This window comes from Capra hircus, chromosome 10 (genome assembly GCF_001704415.2).
Source record: "Capra hircus breed San Clemente chromosome 10, ASM170441v1, whole genome shotgun sequence".
Lineage (NCBI taxonomy): Eukaryota > Metazoa > Chordata > Mammalia > Artiodactyla > Bovidae > Capra > Capra hircus.
Window position 1 is genome coordinate 2,683,399 of NC_030817.1, and position 20,568 is coordinate 2,703,966.

Genomic DNA, 20,568 nt, shown 5'->3' on the forward strand with positions numbered 1-20,568 from the left:
GATCTAATTGTATTACAGCCAATGAGGGAAAAAAAGTACTTTGAGAGCACAAAGGAGGAACAAACTAAGTTCCCGCCACGAGGAGGGAACGGGCAGGATTTCGACAGTGAGGTGGGGTGGGGTGGGGTGAAGGGACATCTCTGACGGACGCAAACTATCGGCACAAGCACACAAGAAGGAAAGTCCCCAGCATGATAGGGGAATGCTGAGTCGTTAGGTTTCACCAAAAAGCAAAACACGAGACAGAATGGGAGAAGTGAGAAACGTGGGCAAAGCTATAGACTTGGACAGGCTCGCGGATGCCCCAGGTGAAACACAGCTTTAATTTTGGAGGCAATGGAGATCAGCCACAGAATATCTGCAGCAGTCACTCTGACAGCAGTGCTAGGAAGGACTGATCGGACAAGAAAACGGAGGCAGAAAACCTAGGTAAGAAACTAACACAGCGAGTCAAACAAATGACAGGAAAAGCCAGGAGCGGGGCACTGGAGCGGGGCACTGGAGCGGGCGTGGCTAGTAAGGGGGCAACTGCGAAAGCCACTGCACGGGAAGAGCCGGGAGCACTCCGCCGTCAGGAGCGGAGAGAGCGCCGGCGCCCCGGGTGCTCCCGCCGGCACCTTCCCTGGCTGTCGCCGAGAGGAAGGGGCTCTTCCTCTGGGCTCGCCCTGCGCCCTGCACGTGCTTCTATCAGGACGGGAACCACATTTGCAAATGATTCCTGTTCTCTCTCCCGTTCAGCTGTAAACCTTTAAAGGAGCTTCTCATTAAACATGGTACCGTGAGTGAATGAACAAACGAATGAAGGCTCCATACATAAAGATGAGAAGCAATCAAGGAAGCAGAGGAGAATGATAATTAACATAACAAAATACATTCATTTAAATACCATCTTACGTGAAGGAAAGAAGGAATCAAGTTATGCTTTTCTTTCGTTATTACAGATTTCTGAGAGTTTTGCTTAGAACCTCAAGATTCCAAGCTTGTCCTCAGAAATTATATTCATAAGAGCTTAATGTTATAATGATCCAGAACTACCTTTTAGCAGAAAATACTTCCTCAATCTAACAGTAGGAAAAAATACTTCAGAGTTCTATGTGAAATATCTAAGTGGAAAACAGTCTTAATTTCAACAGTAGAAAAATAAGCATCCTTTTAATTCTGTTTATATTTCCTTTTCCTCAGTGCTCAGTGACTAAAGTTAGTAACGACTGAATGATGTTCACAGTCACTGGTCTACCTTGTTTCTGAATAATAAAATACATTTATCTTTATAAAATATAACTATTCATTTGTCTGTATTTTTCAAATGCTCCAAGTGCATTTCAGTGTTAAGCAATCATTTCAGAGCCTGCTTACCAGCTGTTGTATAATGTACATAATACTGATTATAACTTTTTTGATCTCTCAACTGGCTTAAAAATGTGGTTAAAGGTTAAGTGAACTAGTGTAAGAATGTCAGATCCTAGGGAAACACTATGAGATTGCGCAGACGGTAAAGGAACTGGCATCAGAAAGCTGAGCTCCAGGTCTAGTTCTGCCGCTCACAGGCTACATGGAGTTGGGAAGGTCACTCTGTCCTTCTGAGGCTCACGTTTTCTCATCTGGACAAAGGGCTACTAATAGCAACTACCTCCAAAATGCCGTAAGATTTAACTGAGATAAGGTGATGTATGGACCAGTTCTCTCTTGACTGTAAAGCACTTTACAGATGTGAGGCCGAAGAAGAAATAAAGACGTGAGTTAAGAGGAGCAGAGAACCAGGTCGATCCTAATCCCAGGTCTGTTACTAACTGGTTCCTGATACAAATCAGTTTCTCTGGCCTCGGCTTCTTCACCTGAAAAGGGTGTGATGGTCTCAAAGCTTCCCCTTCCCAGATCTAAAATTTCACTATTCTAACGGTGTCTTAGTGCCTTCACATATGTGTGTAGCCAGTCACTCAGTCATGTCCAACTCTCTGTGGCCCCATGGACTGTAGCCCTCCAGGCTTCTCAGTCTATGGAATTTTCCAGGCAAGAGTACTGGAATGAGTTGCCATTTCCTACTCCAGGGGATCCTCCCAGCCCAGGGGTCGGACACGTGTCTCCTGAGTCTTCTGCACTGACAGGTGGATTCTTTACCACTCACGGGAGCCATCACGTGACTGCTGAGCAAATGCTCTCTCAAGTAAGCCAGCAACACCTTGCTCACTTCTTCATGAGGACAAGTTACTGGATTTGAGGCCCTGAAATATGTTGCCGTTTCTCAGCCTTTGAAAAGAATCTGAATTTTACCTGTAGTAACATTTTCCAATCTGCACTTTCCACCACCAGTCCTTGTACTGAGAATGTTCCGTGGAAAGGGCAGCCAAATCCAAAGCCTTTGAAAAACAATTCATTTTCAATTAGGATTTCCTCTTCTGACAATAAGCAGAAACAATAAATAATGAAATAAACCATATAATTAGCATCGATCAAAACATGCATTAGAAATCAGACAGAAACTCGAGTTGCTCATGTCTCCAGATGGCCCCACCAATTTTCCCTAAATAATCAGTTCCAGACCAGAGGGCTGACAGCAGATGAGAAGGAAACACTGATCAAAGGGAAGCAGATGTACAGTCTATCTGAATACAGCTTTAATATACAAAGTACAAAACTGGTATTAAAAAATTGTAAGTGTTTACCCCACCAAAATGCTTCCAAACTTAGTGGCAGTCAAGCCTTTACTGTGTAAAGTAGGCCCAAGTGCAGGCCCCACTTTAAAGACAGAGGTCGAGAAACAGGGAAAGATCAAGTATGGAGATAGAAAAAGGTTTAAAAACAGGGTCATGAAGAAGAGCTGGATTGGTGACTACCATCTTTCAACAACCATTGTCCCATTATTCTTATATCACCTTACGTTCCAGGAATCCTAAAGGTCAGGCTTTGCCTGCGATGGACTGAGAAAGAGCTAACTGCTTCCGTATTTTATGTGTGCTTACCCCTTTCTCTCTAACGTCTGCTAGTTTGTCCCTTCTAGTGATTATTCAAGATCAGACAAAAATTCCTAATTAAGAATTAGGATTCTATACCCAAAAAGCAGAAACCATTTGTACAGAGAGGAAGCAAATCAATCTTTATACAAATGTATAGTTCATAGGAATCTGAAGCTCATGTAAAGATTTGGTTATTAGTTTTAAAAGAATTCTGATTTTTTATAATAATTTTTTAAAATTATTAGTTTTAAAATAATTCTGATTTTTTACTATCCTTTCTATTAAGATTGAAAACCTTTTATTCTTTAGTCAGTGTTAACATCATCACAATATTCAATAGCTCAGTTACAGTAACTTATATTTTCGGTTCTATAATCTCAGAAGGGAAATCAAAGTCCCTCAGTCATATCCGACTCTTTGTGACCCCATGGACTGTAGCCCGCCAGGCTCCTCTGTCCATGGAATTCTCCAGGCCAGAATACTGGAATGTAGCTGTTCCCTTCTCCAGGGGGTCTTCCCAACCCAGGGATCGAACCCAGGTTTCCCGCATTGCAGGCAGATTCTTTACCATCTGAGCCACCAGGGACGCCCATAATCTCAGAATGTATCCCATATTATTGTTCATTTCTTCATATTAACTCTTATCTGAAATGAACGCCAAAAGAGTTCCTTGAAGCTCCTGCTGCAAAATTAATAACTTTCCTTGTGTTCCCCATCTTCCCTCACTCCAGGGGAGACTTCTAAATATGCAAACTATTTATAAAGGAATGGTGTCACATGCTGAGGTTCTAATGGACTTGAAAAATCAACATTTCTACTTGAAAGCTATGGAAATTAAAAAGAATCCAGAGATAAAAGTGGAAGTGAAAAATGAGGGGAAAAAAGGCATCATTTCAATTATCATTATCTCTAGAAATACCAGAAAACCGTATTTCAATCAGCTCAGTTCAGGAGTACATTGTAAATATCTGAATCATATTCCTTTTAACTTAATCTTTTAGACCTGTTAAAACAAACAGATCAGATTCACTTTCAGACTTAATATAACATTCTATTTTTCATAAAAATATGTCATTCTGAATTTTTTTATATATTCTAATTTTCCAAGATTAGATTTAGTGCTGACTACAGGCTGTTGATTTTGCTTTCAGATATGGTTCCCATATAGGACTCACATGCCCACATATTTGTCTAAGCCAATCAAGGAAATTAATATGAATTACAGATATAGAATAAAAATGGCAAAAATTACATGTTAATGATCGCTCTTCATTTGATGACTGAGGCTGCACTAGACAAAACCACCATTATGATTTCAAATGGACCCTGCATCCCCTGAGAACAGGTGCTGACTTCTTACATATCTTTGCTGTTCTCGAAGGGTGCCATGCTGTTGAGACCTTCAAGAATTAATTTCATTCTTTACTTCTGATTTATGCTGAAAATAGCTTAGGAATCAAACAAAACTGTCATCGTAATAAGATGCACAATTAAAAGCTACCAACATTTTTAAATTTTAAAGAGGTGACACAAGAGCTGTATTTCCTTAAAGTCTTTGCCAGCTTTTTAAAATAAATGACTAGATACTTATATTTTAGGATCTTTGAATAAACTAATCAATCTAATATCTAGCTTTTAATAAAGACCTACAAGGTTATAAATAAGTTTATAAAAGTCCCTATGAACAGGGAGCCTTGGCAGATCCAGACAGCAAAACACCTGTGAATACGTCCAACTCGGTGTCCCAGAGACTCTGCTAAGTAACAGTTGGAAACAGCGCCCTCAACGACCAAAGTTTAAACAAACAGTCTTTCATTCACTATTGTGGGAGCTGTGACAACGTCAGCACGATGAAATTAAACAGCTTATGGAAATAAAGATCCCAGAATCACCAATCCACATGCCACTTCAGTTCTGTCAATATTACCAACATTGCACCAAAAAGGGAGAGAAAGGGAGAGACTTATTAAGAACCCAAAAGCAGAAATATATTTTTCCATAAAACAAATTGTTTTTTTCAATGTAGCTCCTTTTCTCACTATTATGTAAATGCCAAGATGTAGAGCCTCTTCAAGATGAAACTATTAATAAGGATATCATCATCATGACCCATAACCAGCGTATGATCTATCAGTTTTCTGAACCCATCGCCTACAACTTCCCCCCTCTCAGACTTCACTCCAGCCACAATGGCCTCCTCAACGTTCCTTAAATGATCCAAGAATGCTGATACCCAGGGCCTCTGCAGTCAGTCTTTCTGACTTAACGTGCTCTTCTTCCACCGAACCATCTGGTTTGTCTTCCTTCCTTCAGGCCTCTGTTTAAATGTCTTTTCGAAGTGAACTTTATCAACCGCCTTCTAAGTGAAAGTGAAGTCACTCAGCTGTGTCCGACTCTGTGACCCCATGAACTGTAGCGCAGCAGGCTCCTCCATCCATGGGATTTTCCAGGCAATAATACTGGAGTGGGTTGCCATTTCCTTCTCTAGGAGGGTCTTCCCAACCCAGAGATCGAACCTGGGTCTCCCACATTGCAGGCAGATGCTTTACCCTCTGAGCCACCAGGGAAGCAGCCGCCTTCTACCTCATCTAAAATAATATCATCCTCCATGTCATTATCTATTCCCTTCCCTGGTTTCCCTGCTGTATTTTTATACTATTTATCCCATGACATTTTATATATTTTTTTAAATTTGCTAACTGTCTCCATTCCTTGCCCAACCAGAACGTAATTTCCGAAAGAGCAGAGATTCTGCTTCACCCTGTAGTCTCAGGGCCTGGAACAGTGCCTGGCACACTGTGGTAGCTCAGAATGTGTAGGAAGAAAGAATAAACATCTCTGCAATCAATCAATCAATCTTCAACAAGTCAAGAAATCTATGATCTAGTAATTACAAACATTTACTCATTTATAAAAGGGGATGGTATTTGAATGTTTCTTTTTAATGACAATATAACTAAGTGATTTCATATATCACCTTATAATGCTCTGACCAGCTTTATATTAAGTGAAAATGACATGTACTGTACTTACTTTTATTTACAGCAACGTGAAGGCAATGGCAACCCACTCCAGTACTCTTGCCTGGCAAATCCCATGGACAGAGGAGCCTGGTAGGCTGCTGTCCATGGGGTCGCTAGGAATCAGATACGACTAAGCGACTTCACTTTCACTTTTTCACTCTCATGCATTGGAGAAGGAAATGGCAACCCACTCCAGTGCTCTTTCCTGGAGAATCACAGGGACAGGGGAGCCTGGTGGGCTGTCTATGGGGTCACACAGAGTCGGACATGACTGAAACGACTTAGCAGCAGCAGCAGCAGCCTGGTTTCTCAGTCATTCCAGCCTTAGTTTCTCTTTCCTCTATGTGACCACATCCACCATCACTTCCTTACAGATAACCACCATACTCGGTATATCCGGCCCGGGCTCTGCATTTTAGGGGAACAGCTTCTGATACATGCAGTGGCATCTCCACTTGGATCGGCTTTCACAGTTTCAAACTGAAAACGCCTTCCAGTGGGTTATGCAGCTTCTTTACAGTCTAACCTCCTTCCCTAACAATCCTTCCAGTGGGTTATTCGGCTTCTTTACAGTCTAACCTCCCTCCCTAACAATCCTTCCAGTGGGTTATTCGGCTTCTTTACAGTCTAACCTCCTTCCCTAACAATCCTTCCAGTGGGTTATTCGGCTTCTTTACAGTCTAACCTCCTTCCCTAACAATCCTTCCAGTGGGTTATTCGGCTTCTTTACAGTCTAACCTCCTTCCCTAACAATCCTTCCAGTGGGTTATTCGGCTTCTTTACAGTCTAACCTCCTTCCCTAACAATCCTTCCAGTGGGTTATGCAGCTTCTTTACAGTCTAACCTCCTTCCCTAACAATCCTTCCAGTGGGTTATTCGGCTTCTTTACAGTCTAACCTCCTTCCCTAACAATCCTTCCAGTGGGTTATTCGGCTTCTTTACAGTCTAACCTCCTTCCCTAACAATCCCATGTCTGTTAGTAAGACAGTCGCTCTTACAGCACCTTCAAGAGGCAGGTCTGACCTGGCTCTCTCCTTTGTCTGCCACACCAAATCCAGTATCACATTCTGTCACTTCTTTCTGACAATGCCTCAAAATGCTCCCACTGTTTAGGATATGGCTTATTTATTTCTCATTCCATATCCTCTTCATGTTTTTACCCTTCTTTTACATTTTCTCCCTCCCTTTCCAAAAAAATTCTTACTGGATTTTTACTAATATCATCCCCTGATTTTTCCCCTTGATACCTGGTAATAATATCACAACCTGGCAGTTACCTTTCTCTAACTGTTTCATTGTGTCAATTTTATTTCCTCAGCTAGATTACACGGCTTACAGAGGCAGAAAATAAATGTATTTTTATATGGCATAATGGTTGACACATAGAAAACACAACTGAGAAAAATGCTTTTGTCTCCCTGCATACTTAATACATTGGGATAAAGCTTTTCCTGTGAATAAAAGAATGACAGAAAATACTATCACCAGACACTGTAGAATCAACTACATTTGATCTGACAAAATCTGTGAAGTTACTACTCGCTTGCATACTAGCATGTAAAAATTACCACAAATGGAGAAGTCATATGCACGTAACCTTAAAATTCTCTGTTAAAAGGCTACCAAGATGATCGATTATTGATTACTGTTGAATTTGGGTGATGACTGATGCAGGCTCATTATACTCTCATTATACATTCTATCTGCAAGTTTGAAATTTTCTATCACAAAATGTTGAAGGGGAGAGATGGGAACTTTACCCCAAAAAAAAACAGAAATACTGCATTAATAAGCAGATTCTTTACCACTAGGCCACCAGGGAAGTCCAATACAGGTGTCAGTAAACTTATAATCACTATACAAACCAAAGAAGAAAATGGATCCACCATGCTATTAGCATAAAAAATAAACTTTAACGAAAACATATTATGCAGCGTTCTCAGTCACCCATACCTTGCCCTTTAATGGAGATCGATTACTCCACGGATCAGGCACAAGTCTTTCTACTTCTATAGTTATACAAACTTTCCTACTGAAACAAACAGTGGATTTGAAAGTATGAGTAATTCTCCAATGTTTAATAATTCCAGCTGTTTATAAGGTAATAAACAGGACATTTCCAAATCGAAATCCCCCAAATCAGAAAAATTACATTAAAAAATAGCGCAAATTCAAAACTTACAGTCTTAACATCATTTTCATGATGAAAGATATACTCAAACAGAGCCTGTGAAGCAAAAATACAAAAAATACATTACATTTTATTTTAACGAAGGTGCTCTACTGTTACAGCAAAACCCAAAGGCTATTTTGACAGCAGCTGGATTGAACCAAAATAACGAAGTCCTCTAAAGTGCCTGGAATTTATCAGTAAAGGGTATATCCATACATTTGTTACAATCACTCATTTTAAAACAAGGCTACTTATAACTGATGCCTGTTTTTAAAAATATGAACTGCAAAGTTCAAGAATACGAACTGGAAAGCTCAATGGTTTTTTTTTTTTTTCATATTACACATGCTATTTTATCAGAAAGAAACAAATGAAAAGACCAACCTTAGGACTGCCATAAAATTGCATGTATTATACAGTGATTATGATATTAATAATGACACCTCAGACATGGGAAAATCTGAAAGCTCTTTCTGAAACAAAGTAGAGTTTGACTGCAAAGTAAGATGTTTTTCCTAATATGCAGATGTCTACGTGCAGCAAGGCTGAGAACCATTATTCTAATACTGCCCCCAACTCATCTGGATAAATGAGCATCTACCAGACTGCCTCTTGGTGGTACTACATTTATCCATAAACACCATTATTTTACACTTGCAAAGTGTACACTTCTACCCCTGGAAGGTATCAAGGTTATTAACAGAGATCACTTGGAAGCAACCAAAAAAAGAATAAATCAATCAAGATAAAGCCCTCTTTTTAAAAAAATCTATTCCTAATTCTCCATTTGTTCAGTTTTTTTTTTTAAAAGTTATGAGTACAGCTCATGTCCTGAGAAGTTAAGTCGAGGCAAGTTGGAGACCAAAGACAGAGAAACTTGGCATTATTTCCACAGCACATTAAATAAGTGCAAAATCTAGTTCAGTTTGAAAAACATAAACCAGGTCTGTCCTGGAAGCATCCTAATTTAATTGAGGGAAATGCCTCCATTGATTACAATCCCTCGTTAGAGAACAGCAATGGTATCAAGTAGCCAATGAGCCACCTCTGATAAATGGCCTGAAAGGATAAGCAATCAGACATTCCTCATAAAGGTAAAAGAAACAAGCAAAACTTTATGACTCTGCTAAATCAAGCTGGCTAGGCCACTATCAAATAAGGAACGAAGGAAAACATCATCAGCATTGTCACCGTCTGATTTCCTGTTTACCAGCTAGCATTCCTTTTTCTGACTTAAGTTTCAAGTCTGTATGACTAGAGTTCTTTTTCACCTTCCCTAGAATGTTTGTGTGCCAAAGTCGCTCAGTCGTGTCCAACTCTTTGCGACCCCATGGACTATTCAGTCTATGGAATTCTCCAGGGCAAGAACACTGGAGTGGGTAGCCTTTCCCTTCTCCAGGGGATCTTCCCAACCCAGGGATCGAACTCAGGTCTCCCGCGTTGCAGGCGGATTCTTTACCAGCTGAGCCACAAGGAAAGTCCCTAGAATGTTTAACATTTAAATGTTAAACACCAGTAGAAGTGATAATAGGAACGAGCTCAGCACTCATGCACAGAATTCATGGAATTACAGCTAAAAACCTGAGCTAGGCTTCTATCAGTTTCTGGAAGCTAACTGCTCCTGGCTCTGAATTATTCTAGGCTCACCTTCAAATTCTTTCCTACTGGAAAGGTCAGGAACATCCTTCTTTCTTTTCCTCCCCCTCCCTCTTCTCTCTCTCTTTCTATCACTCTTTCTCTTTAATTTAGAAAAGAATTTAATAGTTAGTTGGCTTGCCATTGTCTGGCTTAAGTAATCTTTATTGAGATGCTGGATTAATTACTAATTAGAAAGAGAACATTTTTCTATCTTCTTTTTGACAGTTCTAAAATCCTACGAGGATAGAAAAATATTTTTCTGAGAGTAGTCCAAGCTAAAAAAGAAAAATACACACACGTACAGATGACACCCTAAACGTCATTTCCCAAAGATGGTGCTGTGTATCTGCTTCCTTTGTTATGAGCTGCTATTCTTTATTAAGAGAAAACGAACTTCCTATTATGATAGTATATATGCTTTATTTCTGACTGACTTTCCTTAATACTAAAAGAAAGTTTAGATATTAGAGTAATTAAACATTTCCATTTCAATCAAGTCAAAGTCTTTTTTTCTTCACAAATTTTTATCCATTTCCTGCAATGCTATTGTGATAAGTCCCCCATAGCTCAGTTGGTAAAGAATCCACCTGCAATGCAGGAGACCCTGGTTCGATTCCTGGGCCAGGAAGATCCGCTGGAGAAGGGATAGGCTATACCCACTCCGGTATTCTTGGGGTGTCCTTGTGGCTCAACTGATAAAGAATCCACCTGCAATGCAGGAGACCTGGGTTCAGTCTCTGGGTTAGGAAGATCCCTCGGAGAAGGGAAAGGTTACCCACTCCAGTATTCTGGCCTGGAAAATTACGGACTGTATACTCCATGGGGTTGCCAAGAGTCAGACAGGACTGACCGAAGTGAATTTCACTTTCACTTTGAACATCACTTCATAACATAAAATAACTTTAAGTACATACCTTTGCCAATTTAGGTTTCTGGGCATATTTTGCTAAATTCAGTCTAGATAAATTTATAAAAGGTCCATCAGGACTTGTAAGCATGGAGGCCTGTGGGGAGAAACGACAGAACAAGAAAAACTGAAACTTTCTCCTGAAACAAGAATTTAATTTAATGTGCATAAAATCATAAAGCCCACACAGGTAAAAAAGAATCACCTTCAAAAATCCTCCATATAATTCCCTACTATAAAAAGAGTGGGAAATGATATAACATTACATGAATTACTTTGGTCATCCCAGGCTACGGTGCAGCTGCCGGAACTTACCGTTCCCAGCCTGACAAATCTCCCGGACGAGCTGGAGATGGGGCGGGCGGTGTAGGCGGTCCTCGGCGTTCTGATGGCCTGCTCCATAGTGCCTGGCCTTCCGCTTTGCGTGTTGGGCCTCAGGAAGCCCGTAATGGGTCTTCCAGCTTGAGTGACTGGCCTGCGAAGATTGTAAACCGTTAGTGTCCGACAAAGATCAAGAAAGGAAGGCTCTCATACAGTCTGGTCGGTATTTAGCAGCGGCGGTGGAGGGGGTGGGGAATGAAACAGGAGTGTACTAACATACCTGACAGCCGGGCTGGGCCCTCCTGTCTGATTAGTCCCAGGGAGTTTCAGAGATGTTCCAGGGCCTAGGAGATCAGATGGCAAGTTCAATTCATATATTATTTATTAATCTGTAAAAACTGTCCGCTAAGGCAATTTTCACAAGTGTGCTGGCCTGATGAAAAAGACCTTAATAACAAGAACTGAACCTAGTAAAATGTGTTTGATTAATGTTTATTGAGTACCTAAGTTACTTTTGTTATCACATTTAATCTTCACACTAATTCTGTACGGTAGATAATACTAACCCATTTAGCAAAGGCTTAGAGACTTAGGTAAACAGGTCAACCTGTTAGCAGAGCCAACATTCACACTCAAGACAAGACAGGCTCCAAAGCTCTGACGCATCAAAATCAGAGTTCTATACTCCCAGGTGGCGCTCGTGGTAAAGATCCCGCCTGCCAAAGAAGGTAAGCCGTAACAGACCCAGCTTCAATCCCTGGGTTGGGAAGATCCCCCGGAGAAGGAAATAGCAACCTACTCCAATATTCTTGCCTGGAGAAGCCCATGGACAGAGAAGCCTAGTGGGCTGAAGTCCCCAGGGCCGCATGGAGCCGGACACGACTGAAGCGACTCAGCAGCAGCATACTCATAGTTTATTTTCCATACAAACTTCTTCTCCCAGGAAAAGATCATTTACCCCCAATAACTAGAATTTAGATATTTTAACTCCAAAAGACCAAATGATAGGGGAAAAAAAGACACTTTAAAACAGCTATTACCTTCCAAACATGCATAAATGACCACTGTCACAACTAAGAAGTTACCAGCAAGACCACCACATGTCATGGTGATCACCCAATGCCATTCGCAGCGGCACACCTGCAGGCTTGGACTAGGCCACTGTGACAGTCGTGATGGGCGTCCTCTGCCAAGCCACTCACTCACTCCACCACCTCACATCATGCATCACAGCAAAGCATCTTCAGCTACTACAAGCAAGTGATGCTTTCAAATGGTCAACTTTTAAAAGTCCTCTTAGAACACTTCTGTTGTTCGGATGCTTTTCTGTGTTTACAGACTCTTGGATAAACCATCTTTCGTTATATTAGATCAGACTGAATGCATTTTTATAAAACATGTTTAAGATGTATAATTTCTATTGAAAAATAGTTATACATCAATCTCATACTTTGAGATAATATAATTGAATTGTGCTTTTGTACTATTTAGGCAGAATAGAGGCCATTTACTTGAGGTAGTATTTTTTCATATATACATGTTTCATGTATATAATGTCCTATTTTTATTACCCCCCAAAAAAAGTATATAGAGAGCATTTTCCGCCTCCTAATGGCATTTCATTTACTTGGCTGGAAAATCAACACTTACGGGGAACCTGAGCGATCGCATTCTCATCCAGCGTCATTTCCGCGATTCCTTCCTGATCAACGTCAATTTCATCCACGTGCACCATTTCGGTCAGTGCTCGCGCCTTCAAAATCCAGGCTGCCTAATAAGCGCGGATAAGACAAAGCATATCAACTCGCGCTGGAAGGAGTGCAAAGCCTGAAAAGCTAACCATCCTTTATCATTATCTAATTTTTATCAAGCATATTTACCACACAGTGCATAATACTGATTTAAAGGGCTATGTCTAGAAACTAATACAAGAAGACAGAGTCATTATTAACCAAGAAACAACCTATATGTATCAACCACCTAGGACACAACAGTGTGGCGACTGCCTAGCGCTCTTCTAACACGCCTTTTTGTAAGTGAAAGAAGAGCTTTATACAAAGTTTTACTAGAATAGTACCTTGAGAACAAATGAATAAAGCTACAACCACAGTGTTCAGTCTTCCTCCTCCAGAGCCAGGTCCTTCACGAAAACTTTCCTGATGGTTGAACTCTAAACCTACGTCCCTCTTACCTTTCTCATAAAGCAGTCTCTTTATACTTATATTATTATGTATGTACCATATTTGACAAACACTGTAATTCCCTGGGCATCTGTTTGCCCTCCCTTCCCCCAGAACACAAGCTTTTTCACCTTGTTCACTTTGAATTTTCCATAACACCTATGGTTTTTGTACACAGTAGCTGTTTCAAAACTGTTGACTTGAAGTAAGATCAATTTTTGCCACTTTTTAGTAACTAATCAACACAATCTCAGTTGCTTTGTGATCTAGTCAGTAGAAACCCTGCTAGAGAGTGGAAGAAAAAGAAAATGGAAAAGATAATTAAGGAGTCTAGAAAATATCTTACCAGCTTTGCTTTACCTTGAGAAATTAGATGTAAAGCTGTGCACAACTGAATACCTTATTAAACATTTAAAACGGCTTGAACAGAAAAGTTTATCTTTCTGCCTCAATAGAAAAGTGAAAGTTGCTCAGTCGTGTCCGACTCTTTGGTACCCCCATGGACTGTAGCCCACCAGGCTCCTCTGTCCATGGGATTCTCCAGGCAAGAACACTCGAGTGGGTTGCCATGCCCTCTTCCAGGGGATCTTCCTGACCCAGGGATCAAACCCAGGTCTCCTGCATTGCGAGCAGATTCTTTCCCGTCTGAGCCACCAGGATAAGCCCAAACATTTATTAAACATTTAAAACTGCTTCAACAGAAAAGTTTGCCTTTCTGCTCCAATAGAAGCAGAGAGCAGTAAAGCTTGGTGCCTGTGGGGAGAAGGGCACCCTTGAAGCAGCAGTACAGGACCGACTCTCAAGTGGAGAGAAAAAATTTTTTAAAGAAAAAAAAAGTAAATAAAGTGGAGAGGAGGTAGCAGCAAGGAGAGAGGTGAGTCCTCATTGCCCCAGGAACCGGGCTGCGAAGCATGCAGCAGGCGGACAAAGGGACAGAGAGAGGCACAGACAGAGGCAATAAGACGTCCAAGGGCTTATCAGGGTCTCGAGGTGAGCTCAGTCACCAGCCTGTACTGATGGAGGACCTCATCACATAGCACTGCGCTATAGGTTCTGAGAAGGAATCACAAGCACATTAAAACATGGATCCTAATTTCCTTGAATGGATCACCTACTGGATTAAACGACAGGGCCAAAGAGCGTGTGACACATGATGAATGTCCAACATGGAGAACAGTTTTACAAGAATTAGAAAGCAGAGCTCCTCTTGTGGGCTCAAGTAACTAGAATGTCTTTTTTTTTTTATTATTTTTAAAGAATAAAAGAAAGTCCTCAGGCTTTCCTTTTAAAGGAAACAAAGAAGGCTGATTTCACAACATATTTAGGCTCCTCGAGGGAAATTACATTTGACTAGATTGTGGGATGTGGGGCTTGTACTTTTCTGGCTGAGGTTTACTGGATTCTTATCAGATAACTTAAAATAAAATATTTCAAATGTTATGTGTAAATTCAGCACAATTGAATGGGCAGAACATGGGTCCAAAGAACTGATTTGTTAGAAATTCTAAGTCAGTTTCAGTTGGAGCTGCATCTAACTGAGAGAGCCACCAAAGGGTAGAAACCTGAGATTTTCACTCACAAAAAAAGATGAGGAAAATTGCCAGATCTATACAGCTGTCCGCAGGGGTCACAGAAGTTGTCAATGGCTTGGACTTACAGTTTAACTTTGAGGATAAAAGTAAGTAATCCTGATTTATCTTTAAGTCCTCACAGTTTATGCTGCCCTGCAAGTATCAAAAGGCTTTTTTTTTTTTTTCACTTTATTTTACTTTACAATACTGTATTGGTTTTGCCATACATTGACATGAATCCACCACGGGTGTACATGAGTTCCCAAACATGAACCCCCCCTCCCACCTCCCACCTCATATCATCTCTCTGGATCATCCCCGTGTACCAGCCCCAAGCATCCTGTATCCTGCATTGAACGTAGACTGGCACTTCGTTTCTTACATGATAGTATACGTGTTTCAATGCCATTCTCCCACATCATCCCACCCTCTCCCTCTCCCTCTGAGTCCAAAAGTCTGCTCTACACATCTGTGTCTCTTTTGCTGCCTAGAATACAGGGTCATCATTACTGTCTTCCTAAATTCCATATATATGTGTTAGTATACTGTATTGGTGTTTTTCTTTCTGGCTTACTTCACTCTGTATAATCGGCTCCAGTTTCATCCATCTCATTAGAATTGATTCAAATGTATTCTTTTTAATGGCTGAGTAATACTCCATTGTGTATATGTACCACAGCTCTCTTATCCATTCATCTGCTGATGGACATCTAGGTTGTCTCCATGTCCTGGCTATTATAAACAGTGCTGCGATGAACATTGGGGTACATGTGTCTCCTTCAAGTCTGATTTCCTCAGTGTGTATGCCCAGCAGTGGGACTGCTGGGTCATAAGGCAGTTCTATTTGCAATTTTTTAAGGAATCTCCACACTGTTCTCCATAGTGGCTGTACTAGTTTGCATTCCCACCAACAGTGTTAAGAGGATTCCCTTTTCTCCACACCCTCTCCAGCATTTATTGCTTGCAGACTTTTGGATCGCAGCCATTCTGACTGGTGTGAAGTGGTACCTCATTGTGGTCTTGATTTGCATTTCTCTAATAATGAGTGATGTTGAGCATCTTTGAAGGCTTTTTTTCAAAAAGGTATTCTTTGCTCCGCACCCTCTGGTGGACGGGAAGGACTGTGGCACTTTTTGTTCACATAGCAAGACACGGACCTCACTGGTTCCTTCTCACATTCCCAGGGGGCACACACTGTACCCCAGGTCCTGAGAACAGAGCTGGGTAAGCCACAGCCCAAGTTCTAGCTTCTAAGAATTTCAGTGTTACAGTTCAGTTCAGGTCAGTCACTCAGTCATGTCTGACTCTTTGCGACCCCATGAATCACAGCATGCCAGGCCTCCCTGTCCATCACCAACTCCCAGAGTTTACCCAAACTGATGTCCATCGAGTCGATCATGCCATCCAGCCATCTCATCCTCTGTTGTCCCCGTCTCCTCCTGCCCCCAATCCCTCCCAGCATCAAGGTCTTTTCCAATGAGTCAACTCTTCACATGAGGTGGCCAAAGTATTGGAGTTTCAGCTTCATCATCAGTCCTTCCAATGAACACCCAGGGTTGATCTCCTTGCAGTTCAAGGGACTCTCAAAAGTCTTCTCCAACACCACAGTTCAAAAGCATCAATTCTTCTGTGCTCAGCTTTTTTTATAGTCCAACTCTCACATCCATACATGACCACTGGAAAAACCATAGCCTTGACTAGATGGACCTTTGTTGGCAAAGTAATATGCTATCTTGTTATAGCTGCAAAGTAATATGCTGCTTTTTAATATGCTATCTAGGTTGTGCCAGGAGTCAGTGTGAGGAATCCCACCCGTGACAAGGTCATGCAGCAGAGATCTGATGGGCAAGGTCGAGTCAGATCTCAGGTTTTCCCCCTGGTATTTCCTGAGCATGTACCCCCCAAAATAAGAATATGCCTGCCTTATTGTATTGTGCTTCTCCACTCTCCTGACACACTCTGGAAAAAGTCATCTCAAGGCTTTGGTCTTCCGCATTTGAAAGGGTGTTTCAATCTGAAAACCCCTCTGATGGCTTTTTAGCCTGCCTGAAGGGCTCGTATAGCTGCGCATGTGATTGTTGAGGCCTCCCAACCGCGGGAGGCACAGGAAGCTTAAAACATCCTAGGAATGTAGGGGCTTCCGAGGAGTCAAAATCATTAGAATAGGACTGATTAAAGGTTTCATTTGTTGAGCCAATACTTGCTGCCAAATTTTCATATCTTTTATTTGTAGAGATAGTTGGTATATAGAAAAACAGGTAGTAGACCTGGTATTAGCAACATTAGATCTTTGAGTTAAGTACTTTCTTTGTTATAACCCACTGCACCTTTGTTCTACAGGAATGTAACTTTATTTAGTACTTTGAGGGTGATGCAGAGTAAAGGAAAAACTCTTCTAGGGAAAAGGAGTTTTCTGGTTGATAGACAATTATCCAGGAAGAGAGCCATAAAAATGTTAACAGGCCTCTTGGCCAGAAGATAATGTAAACCACCTGAGACCTTTTGTATACGGGAGGGTATGCAAAAAGAAAGCCTTGTTTGTCTCAGTGAGGGTCAGGACTGCTGCCCCTACATAACTCTGCATATTCGATTATTTCTTTATGTACAACTTGGGGTATATACGCTGGTTTTGAAAAATAGTTTTTGGAGTCTTGCTCCGATGCTGGGCTTCCCCATGTCATTCCTTTCTCCCTTTTTCGGCTGAATTCCCATCTGGGGCGCGGAGGCTCACCGTGTCTACTTACTTGTCCGTAAGAGAGCGAGCCCAAGGCGGGGCACTCTCTGATATTCAAACGGGCGCCAGCGGCCTAACGTAGATGGTGCAGGTTCCTTGTCTGGAACTTCATTGGCTTTCCACGTAAACCACGTTACTCAGCCTCTTTTCTCCACTTAACGTTCCTACTACACTATTTCTTCCTAAGCGAATCTTATATCTCTAAATACATAAGTTTTCCCCACCTATCCGTCTCCCCTTCGAATCACCCTGGATCCACTGGGGGTGGACCCCGGCAAGGTTGGTCATAACTTTTCTTCCAAGGAGTAAGCATCTTTTAATTTCATGGCTGCAGTCACCATCTGCAGTGACTCTGGAGCCCAAAACAATAAAGTCTGACACTATTTCCACTGTTTCCCCATCTATTTGCCATGAAGTGATGGGACCAGATGCCATGATCTTCGTTTTCTGAATGTTGAGCTTTAAGCCAACATTTTCACTCTCGTCTTTCACTTTCATCAAGAGGCTTTTTAGTTCCTCTTCACTTTCTGCCATAAGGGTGGTGTCATCTGCATATCTGAGGATATTGATATCAGTGTTACAGGGAGGGTGTAAAAACAAAAATCTGGAACATAGCAGAGAAAGGCATCCAAATGCCTTGCCAGTTCCGTTCAGTCACATCGGACTCTTTGCGACCCCATGAATTGCTCCACCAGGCTTCCCTGCCCATCACCAACTCCCGGAGTTCATTCAAACTCATGTCCATTGAGTCAGTGATGCCATCCAACCATCTCATCCTCTGTTGTCACCCTCTCCTCCTGCCTTCAGTCTTTCCCAGCATCAGGGTCTTTTCCAATGAGTTCATTCTTCACATCAGGTAGCCAAAATATTGGAGCTTCAGCTTCAACATCAGTCCTTCCAATGAACACCCAGGCTTGATTTCGTTTAGGATGGACTGGTTGGATCTCATTGCAGTCCAAGGGATTCTCAAGAGTCTTCTGCAATACCACAGTTCAAAAGCATCAATTCTTTTGACGTTCAGCTTTCTTTATATATAGTCCAACTCTCACATCCATACATGACCACTGGAAAAACCACAGCATTGACTAGACGAGCCTTTGCTAGCAAAGCAACATCTCTGCTTTTTAACATGCTGTCTAGGTTGGTCATAACTCCTATTCCAAGGAGCAAGCGTCTTTTAATGTCATGGCTGCAGTCACCATCTGAAGTGATTCTGGAGCCCCCAAAACGAAGTCTGCCACTGTTTCCCCATCTATTTGCCATGAAGTGATGGGACCGGATGCCTTGGGGTGGAGGGAAAGGTGAAGAGTTCAGCACCCAGGCGAAGACAGGAGAGCGAGTGCCAGGTGATATGAGGAGGAGGAGGAAGCCCCACTTTGGAGTTAATCTGGAGAAACTAAAGGGCGGGGCTCGGCTGAGGAGAAGCTGCTTGGGAAGAAGCTGGAGGGAGGGAAGGCAAAGGGAAGTCGCTCAGTCGTGTCCGACTCTTCGCGACCCCATGGACTGCAGCCTACCAGGCTCCTCTGTCCATGGGATTTTCCAGGCAAGAGTGCTGGAGTGGGCTGCCATCACCTTCTCTGGAGGGAGAGTCAGGGGCAAACGCGGGACCCTGTCTGCCCCGGAGAGGGGTGTGGACTTCCCCCCTGAGGAGGAGGAGCTAGTCGTTTCAGGAGAACAGGGAGTCCCCTACGTACGAACGAGTTTAGTCCCAAGAGCACAGAGGTCCGGTTTGTTCCTACGTCCAACAAAGTCAGCCTAGGTACCCAGCTAACATAACCGGCTATAGAATACTGTGCTGTTATGTAGCTTTATGATGCTTTTCACACAAATAACACGTAAAAAAACAAACACAAAACAGCTTTCATCTTACAGTACAGGACCTTGGAAAGGACGGTAGTACAGCAGCCGGCACTCAGCGGCCGGCATCGAGTAAACAGGCAAGCGGGGTTACCGCCGGCGGAGAGAGACGAGGGGGAGAGGACGGAGCTGAAGGCCCGTCAGGGCGGAAGCCACGGCAGAGCAGCCTCGCTCACGCAGCGTCGCTCACGCTCACGCAGCGTCACCTCACGCAGCGTCACTCACGCTCACGCAGCGTCACTCACGCTCACGCAGCGTCACTCACGCTCACGCGACCGAACACATGAGTCCGGTGGCATGTCTGCAGGTTCACAACCCAAAGGCTCGTGTGTAGGGGACTTACATGATTTGGAACCCTAGTTAAATTAACTTTCTAAAAGTCAAGCTTTTATTAGTATAGTTATCATTTAGACAGCTGGATATAAATTAATTATCAATGCACATGTTTTGTAAAACCATTTTCATACCCATCCTGTCAGCTCAGAGTCCAATCCATCAGGCTTCTTGACTTCCATCCTCCTACTAAACTTTCAAATACTAAGGAAGGGCAGCTATTTCTATATCAGGATAGGAAAGTAAATCCACTATTCCCTCCCTCACCAAATGAATATATGCTTCAGAAGCCAAAAAGGAAGATTTATTTTTTAAAATTCCATAAGAATTCATTTTTTCAAAAAAGTAAATAGATTTATATTTGTTTCAATTTCTAAAATCTCACTAAGTAGAAATAATCATGTGAATTCTTGATATTTAAATATCTGCAATAAAATCCTACACAATTATTTAATTTTAAATTTTATCAGTATTTGAGAATATAATAGTCCTAACTTTATTTCTCTCCTGACAAAAATGCCCTTGAAAAAAATATATATCACTGCTTGATTAAACATCAGATTGTATTCAAGGAACTGCTCTGGGCAAAAGGAACAATTCTTGGAATTTTAATGAAAGCATCTTATTTTGGAGGAAAGCCTCGTTACAACCCTAAATTCCTCTGCCTGTTTAAATTTTTAAGTTCAAAACTAATTAGTGAAAGAAAATGCATAACAAAGCAAATTGGTAATCCTACACTGCCACTAGAATCTAAATAAAATTGCAAATTGTTTGTATCAGATACACTTGTTAATAAATGACAGGGTCGTGTGGTTTATGCAAAGAATTTTGAATACTGATGATAAATTGGAAGTACTGTGAAATTGATAAAATATAG

General features: G+C 41.7%; 1 protein-coding gene across 3 annotated transcripts in view; it reads right to left on the reverse strand.

The window, feature by feature from the left end:
* Nucleotides 1–20,568, reverse strand: part of TTC8 (tetratricopeptide repeat domain 8) — a 59,751-nt gene that overhangs the window by 26,414 nt on the left and 12,769 nt on the right. For all 3 annotated transcript variants that reach the window (XM_013967382.2, XM_013967380.2, XM_018053858.1), the window contains exons 2-7: nt 12,667–12,787; nt 11,297–11,360; nt 11,011–11,170; nt 10,703–10,792; nt 8,160–8,204; nt 2,272–2,357 (exon numbers count right to left, since the gene is read on the reverse strand). In XM_013967382.2, coding sequence (XP_013822836.2) covers nt 2,272–2,357; nt 8,160–8,204; nt 10,703–10,792; nt 11,011–11,170; nt 11,297–11,360; nt 12,667–12,787 — 566 coding nt within the window. The remainder of the gene's footprint in view (nt 1–2,271; nt 2,358–8,159; nt 8,205–10,702; nt 10,793–11,010; nt 11,171–11,296; nt 11,361–12,666; nt 12,788–20,568) is intronic.